The sequence below is a fragment of the Vipera ursinii genome (genome assembly GCF_947247035.1).
Source record: "Vipera ursinii genome assembly, chromosome: 3".
Lineage (NCBI taxonomy): Eukaryota > Metazoa > Chordata > Lepidosauria > Squamata > Viperidae > Vipera > Vipera ursinii.
The window spans coordinates 150,130,673-150,138,638 of NC_139516.1; the positions used below are offsets into that span (position 1 = coordinate 150,130,673).

At 44.7% G+C, this 7,966-nt stretch overlaps 1 protein-coding gene across 1 annotated transcript; it reads left to right on the top strand.

Moving 5' to 3' along the window:
- The first annotated feature begins 1,721 nt into the window (after nucleotides 1–1,721).
- On the top strand, nucleotides 1,722–6,066 carry SOX4 (SRY-box transcription factor 4). The gene has a single exon (XM_083357381.1). The coding sequence runs from the start codon at nucleotides 2,492–2,494 to the stop codon at nucleotides 3,782–3,784; it is 1,293 nt and encodes a 430-aa protein (XP_083213507.1). The 5' UTR covers nucleotides 1,722–2,491; the 3' UTR covers nucleotides 3,785–6,066.
- Nucleotides 6,067–7,966: the final 1,900 nt, after the last annotated feature.

A 7,966-nucleotide genomic window follows, 5' to 3' on the forward strand; every position in this document is an offset into this window, starting at 1 on the left:
TATTATATAAAAAATTTTAAGAATGAAAAATTGTATATACACACATCTCTCTCCCCCCCTCTCTCTCTGTATATATATATATATATATATATATATATATATATATATATATATATATATATATATATATATATATATATATATATATATATACACACACACACAAACATACATACATACATATACATACACATACATACCTTTATTGTGAAGGGTTTGTACTGTAGACACACACCTACACACACATATTGAAGCATCACTTTCATTTGGCATTTTTGAGGTAAAAAGTCTTCAAGGGCCACTGTCAGTTGCTGTCAATACTAATAGACAAAAGGGATAATGGTCTTTCAGCACATAATTCATCCCATACATTGATTTAATGAGTACTGCTAAGCCTGTTTGATTCACATGGAATTAATATACCATAGATCAGGGAACATACAGGGGAACTAGAAAGTTAAGATGTAACATATTTGAACAGCAGTGCGAAAGGCAGGAAAGTGTATGATACTAACCGCTATTTGCCCTGTAAACCAATCTTTGTTCTGTTTACAAGTCTGCTGGATCAGACCTTTCCCAGGGGTTTTTGCCTTCCCCAAAATGATGATGGGGGAGGGAGCAAAGGGACAGGAGAAGGGACTACTCTCTATACTGTAATTTGTGAAATATAAGACTGCCCCTTGTACAATCTAATCCATCTACAGATTCTAGTCCTTCTGGGGGGGGGAGGGGGTGAGACGTAGGAAGGTTAAGAGCTTCAGCCGATTGACAATTTATCAGGCAGACCGGGAGGAACTAGCCAGGAGGCTGCTGTGTTGGAAGAACGATACTGCAAAGAAGAAAGCAGGTAGAGGTATTCCACAGTGTAAAATACTGCTTTGTAGATTGAATTAGATACACTACAGGTCAACATCTTTTAATTGGAGGAAAAAAAACCATGCCCTGCTCGCATGGATCTTTAGGGGGAAAAATGTAATAGAAATACAGCACAGTAGGGTAAGGAGACTGATTGCATTGGCGGTGAATGGTGTGCTTCTTCTTCATCAAGTCTCAGAATGAGATAAAACAAAAGCACGTGTCATTGGCGAGGGAAGGCAAGTAGTCACTTTTACTTTTTATGCAGATACTGAAGCTTACAGCACAGAATGCGTCCTTTCTCCTCTCCTTCCCCCCCCTCTAACATAGCGGGCAGAGATGTCTCTTCCCCACCCCTTTCTGGAGTAGAGTTTCGCACAGGCGCGTGGCTGCTCTCTCCTGCCCCCCCCCCCACCTTTACACGCTCAGTCACTCTCCTCATACTAGGTCTGCGTCTAGCGTGCTGTCTCTCTCTCTCGCGCGCACAATACGCGCGCGCGCGCACACAACCACAAATACACACGCAGGCGCGCGCACACACGCAGGGAAGTAGGAGGAGAAACGCAAACGTAAAAACTGGGCTGGTCGGCGGGGGGGGGGGGGCGGGGAAGGAGAGAAATCTCAGTTGCACTTCTGGCCCTTTTAAAAAGTTTGTGTAAATTGGAATGAGGTCAGATTCGGAGCTTCTCATTGCACACGGTTATTGGGTTCCAAGCCAATCGGAACCGGAGGGCGGGGTTTTGGCACGACGGAGCGTTGGATACAGCCTACGATTGGTTTAGAAAAGAGCTGAGGAAGGATAAAGCTCCACGAGGCGGAATTGAGCGCCGCTCTAAGCTGCAGCAAGAGAAAGTGTGTGTTAGTAGGGCGGGGGAAGAGGCCAAGTCTGTAGTCCCGGTTTGTACATGTCTCTTTCCTTTTTGGGGGGCTGTGCATCTACAGGCGAGCAAGACGGGACTCTGTACATTTACTGCACCAGTCACTGTTTTTCCTATTGGGAAGACACACGATTATTGATGCTACTAGGTTGCACGAGCGGGGCTTTTTACCCCCAGCTAAATAATCATAGAAAAAACTCTTGATCCCTCTTAATTACGAGTTCTGGACGAAGATTTTTTTTATTACTGGTTTCGCTTGGCGACGTGGGCATTTTTTTTCTCCTTAGTGGTATTTTTGTATGTATCAAGATTTTTAGCAGTGGGCGTGCTGCTTCTGCTGAGACACCTCCAGTACAGTATTAGGGTGAAAGACAGAAAAAAAACCACTTGTGAACGCCGGGGTTGGGGAAGAGGTGGAAAAGAGAGAGAGAGAGAGAGAACTAGGATTGGCGGCTTTTTTTCTTTTTTTTTTTAAAGAAAGGCACTGTTTCCACTTAGAGCCGGGAGTCTGCTCTTAAACTCGCAGTGCAAAGTTGCGGTGAGAGGCGTGCGCAAGTGTTGGAGAGGCAAGCGCGGTGTGGAGCTACAACTACTTCCCGGAGGGACTCGTGCCTTAAGTAACGGGGGACGAAGCGCTCGCGAAGGGGCCTTCAGAGCTCCGACTGACCGGCAAAGTTGAGGGTCTTGTTTCAAGCGGGTGGCCAAGCTGAGCCCCACCGACTTCCCCGCAGCCGCTGCGGCGCGCGCCAACCCCCAAAATGGTGCAACAGACGAACAACGCGGAGAACACGGAAGCCCTCCTGGCCGGCGAGAGCTCGGACTCCGGGGCCAGCATCGAGCTGGGCATCGCCTCTTCTCCCACTCCGGGCTCGACCGCTTCGACGGGGGGCAAAGCGGACGATCCGAGCTGGTGCAAGACGCCCAGCGGGCATATCAAGCGGCCCATGAACGCCTTCATGGTGTGGTCTCAGATCGAGAGGAGGAAGATCATGGAGCAGTCCCCGGACATGCACAACGCTGAGATCTCCAAGCGCCTGGGCAAGCGTTGGAAGCTGCTCAAGGACAGCGACAAGATCCCTTTCATCCGGGAGGCGGAGCGGCTGCGCCTCAAGCACATGGCGGACTACCCCGATTACAAGTACCGACCCAGGAAGAAGGTGAAGTCGGGCACGAACTCTGGGAAGCCGGGTGAGAAGAGCGGGGGTGGAGGGAGTGGCGGCGGCGGCGGCGGCAGCAATCAGGGAGCAGCCGCCTCCGCTGCTGCTTCCAACTCTTCCAAGCTTGCCCAGAAAAAGGGCAGTGCCGCCAAACTCTCTCCCAGTGGCGCCGGCAAGCCGCATCCCAAACTCAGCCCGAGCGGCGGCGGCGGCGGCACAAAAGCTCCGTCCTCTTTTCCATCGGAACAGCCGGCTGCCCTCCTGCCCCCGGAACACCATTCTCTATACAAATCCCGCGCCGCCTCCCCGGGCTCCTCCTCGCCCTCCAGCAGCAGCAGCAGCAGCAGCCACAGTAGCCGACATCTCCCCGAGAAGAAGGCCAAGCGGCTCTACCTCTTCTCCCACTCGTCGCCCGGCGGCGCCGTTCCGGCCAGCCCGACCCTCAGCACTTCCACAGAAGCCAGCGACCCGCTGAGCCTCTACGACGAAGTAGCGGCGGTGGGCGTCCGGCAGGACGGGGGCGAGCCCTCCGCTTCCCCCGTGGGCGATTGCTCCCCCTCGGACCATCGAAGCTACACCAGCCTGCGGGCGCCGTCGCCGACCCCTTCGACCTCGCACTCTTCGTCGGCTTCCTCCTCCGCCTCCTGCGCTTCCTCCTCGTCGGATGACGAGTTCGAAGACGACCTGTTGGACCTCAACCCCAGCCCGGGCTTCGGCAGCATGGCGCTGGGGAGTCTGAGCTCCTCGGTCCTCGACAGGGATCTGGATTTTAACTTGGAGCCTGGCTCGGGCTCTCACTTTGAGTTCCCAGACTATTGTACCCCGGAGGTAAGTGAGATGATCTCGGGAGACTGGCTCGAATCCAGCATTTCCAACTTGGTATTTACGTACTGAGTTGCGGCCGACGGGGGGGAACGAAGGATTAAGAGGAGAGCCAACGGCGCGCGTGGGGAAGGAAAGAGACGCGGACATGGCGCTCAATCCCGGCCGCGCTGCAAAACCGGAGAGCGAGCATTTCACCCACCGTCGAGTATGGTTCCCCCGCCCCCGTTGCTGAAACTGACTTGAGGGGGTGTGTACGCGCGTGGTTGGTTTTGTTTTTGGCGCTAAGGCGGCAAAAGGCATCATCAACGCGCTCTTCACCGAAAAAGCTACCACAGAAATAACACAGGACTAAATCGATCCCCACCCCCCCTTTTCTGTTCACGTTTCATCCTTTTTGCAGCCGAAGAATGAGAAGCACGTTTCAGACTCTGGTGAGAATCTAGTGGCTTAAACAGGAATGGCAACTACATCAGGAGGGGGTGGAAATCGAGCGTGTATCTTTTTGCTTGTCGTTTGGAAAGGGTTGGAGGGGGAGGGAGGAAGGTAGATTCTGCTATGTGTTATTAGATATGTCTTTGGGTTAGGAGCGAAAGCTCGTGTGCTTTAAAACAAATCTGTAGACCTGCGGTCAGTTTGCATTTTTGGAAGGCTCTCTCTTGTTTTTTTATACATCAAAAGGGATGGAGAAAGAGGATGGCCCTGGGAACTGGACTGAATCCAAAATGGAATGAAAAGGCGAGGCAAGCATTTGAAAATGAACTGGAAATTCGGCTGAAAACAATAACACCGAAAAGGATTTGCACGTCTGTGGGAGAAAGTGGAGGTGATTTTCTTTGCCGGATAACCTTATATTCATAGAAATCATATGTGGAATTTCAGTCAGCAACGCATAACTTTTTTAAAAAATGGAGACAGATAATAGAACATGCCAACTGTAATAATGTGGTACAGGGGAAATTGAGGGCGTTTGCTCTTTCTTGCAGAAATGTGTTTTTATTACTCAGAATCGTGATGGTGTTGGATTATTTCTCTGGTGGGGTTTAATATAGCATGTTATCCTATCTTTTGGAGTTTTCTTGTAAGACTGTTGAACAGTTTAAAAATAGTGTTAGAATAATATAAAAAGCAGATAGATGGCGCTATGTTTGATTCCTTCAAAAATTATCACCAGCTTTTTTTCACTCTTAACTCTTTAAAGGATTCAAACGCAACTCAAATCTGTGCTGGACTTCAAAAAGAACACAGGACCAAATTTTTCCTCTGTGTGTGTGTGTGTGTGTGTGAGTGTGTGTTCCTCTGTAGCTGTAAATGACTTTTTTCACACCAGGATTCATTCTTGAATTTTTTTTCTTTCTAAATGGAATTGGATGCCATTTTATAAGTGAAGTATTTATACTGGCCAAATGTTTTTACTTGTATTCCTTTGTCCTTTTTTGGTAGTTCTGTTTGTTACCCACACCATTTTTATGTCACCTTCACTGAAGGGCTAGAGTTTTAACTTTTAATTTTTATATTTAAATGTAGACTTTTGACACTTTTAAAAACAGAAGAGAAGATGAAAACGTTTGATTATTTTCTCAGTGTATTTTTGTAAAAAATATATAAGGGGTGTAAATTGCTGTTTTGGATTTCCTGATTATAAATAGGGCTGCTGGTTAATCTCTCTCACACAAAATCAGTCCCTACTTTCATCATGTTTACACTCCAATCTGCAGGCTTCTTAAAGAGACAGTATCTCTTCTATCTACCATTCAACTCTATTTGAGAGTTGAGAGAGGGATTGAACTTTAATCCACTGTAGGGCTAATTTCTAATAAATCCTCCCTCAATGAACATTACATTGTACAGAGAAAACAAGAATATTTTTCAGGAAAAAGGGATCCTGTAGCTTTAACTTCAAAACCACATCTTTTGCACTTTTTGTAAGCAAAAACAAAGTAAATAAAAACATGCCATTTAAATCACTGGACCTATCTAAATGCCGATTTGAGTTCGCAACACTATGTACTGCATTTTTTCATTCTTGTATTTGACTATTTAATCCTTATACTTGTCGCTAAGTATAATTGTTTTAGTCTCTTATGGCATGATGATAGCATATGTATTCAGGTTTATAGCTGTTGTGTTTAAGATGAGAAAAAGTGAAAACATCTTTGTACATTTAAGTCTGTATAATAATAAGCAAAAAAAGATTGTGTGTTTATGTATGTTAATATAACATGACAGGCATGAGCACATCTGCCTAATGAAGAGGTTCCGTTAAGGGTTTTTTAATCTTTGGTTTTCTTTTTAGTTTTTTGTTCATCCATCCTGTGCAATATGCTGTGTGGAATATCTTTGTCTAAGGATCTGCCCATAATACAATGTTGGGGTGGGGAGGGGAGGGAAAAGCTGGCTAATAAAGCCAAGTTCACTGCCTGTCAGATTGTCAATATTCTTTCTGTAAATAACCTTTTCCCTTGAAGGAAATAAAATCAGCTGGAACTGAACCCTAAAATCCTGCTTCTATTGTCATTATTTTAGACTTTCTGGCTGTGCATTTTTGCCCTGTCAGCGATGGGTCTCTCATATTCAGAGCTGTTAATACACCAATGTGCCATTTTCCCCTCCCCTCCCCGCCAGCTGAAGCTTCATCTCTTTGTGCATCTTTGGATGTGTTCTATGGTTGCATGCTTTCTAGGAATAGCCATATATTAAAGAAATGTTAATAGCATTTTCAGTGAAAGGCCAAAAGACTAGAATGGAAGACGAACTTGTCCTCAGAGAAAGCCATTAGAGGGGAAATGCAGATGTAAGGAATGTGCTTTAAAAGGTCCCATTAACCATTTTGTCGTATCAAATGTGATCTTGCAATGTGAAATTCCTGTCTTCACATCCCTTCAGTTCTGATTGGGATACTTCTAGAGTTTCCAAATAGATTTTATAATTGAGGACTTAGATCAGGCTTATTTTCCATTCCAATCTTTGAAAAACTATAAATGTTCTTAACTTGGTTCATTGCCAAAATAACAAGCGTGTTAAACTTGTTTCCCTTTTTTAGTAGCCCATAACCAATTGCAGAAGATCTAATTACAAAAACTGGGCAGAGACTAGGAACAGAAATGCACACTATGAACAGTATTTTTCTTGGTGTGAGTCTCTTTGCAAGGTGTCATCTGGCCCTTTTGTCTTTTATATAACCCCTTTTCAAGCAGATGTGAAATAGTAGGTCAGTAGGTGAACTGTTAAGTATTGTGGCAGCTTTGATGAAGCTTAGAATATGCACTGCAGACCAACTGGGGGTGGGGGAAAAACCTCTTACATAGCCACAAACTCAGTCTTCAAATTGAATGTAGGCACTGAATATATTGCTCATCAAATAGTTTTCCATCTCATCAATTACACTTAATACTTAAATGTTAAACAAATCCTTAATTGGAAATGAGCTGTGTTTTTTTTAAAAGTACAATATTTCTTTTTCAAACGAGTCAGATAAATGTGAGCACATTTAATGGGGTGCTAAGTACTAGTATGGTTACCAGAGAATGTCACAAAAAATCAACAGAAATGGTTCCATTATAGTGGACAATGTTTCGATGATGAACTTGTGCAATAATGGATTGACACTGTCTTCCTGGATTTGTAGAGCACAATAGATGGGCTGTGTTTGCATGATGATTTACCTACTGTTTGCTTAACCATGGTTTATGCAATCTGTTTCCAGGACCTAGTGAACCATAAACTAACAGAATGGATTAGGTTAGATTTCTACAAACCACCAGGATGAAATATGGTTTGGTGGGTTTTTTAATGAACTGTTAAAACATAACCATGAATTAAAAATAAAGGTACATTTGGTTTTTAAATAAGGAGCAGTATATTTAACATAATAAGCCAATGTTTACACTAGAGCATATGTTTTCATTTACAAAGATTGTCAAACTGCACAATTAACAAATGGAAAAAAAGGAAAATGTTTCAAAATATAGCTGAATCCTTTGTAGCTTATTTCATCAACTGCCTTCCCTAGGGATTTTTATGCATGAAGGAACATTTAAATATGCAGCTTATATTCTGTTTGTACTATACATTCCCCCAGGGTTAACCATATTTTGGAATCAAACCAGCATTCTGGTTTTCCATACCACATTGAACTACTACCCATGTGGGCTGGACTAAAATGTGGCCAACTAGTTTGTAGTGTGGTATACTGCAAGAAGGGATGCGGTGGCTCAGTGGGTTAGGACACTGAGCTTGTCGATCAGATGGTCG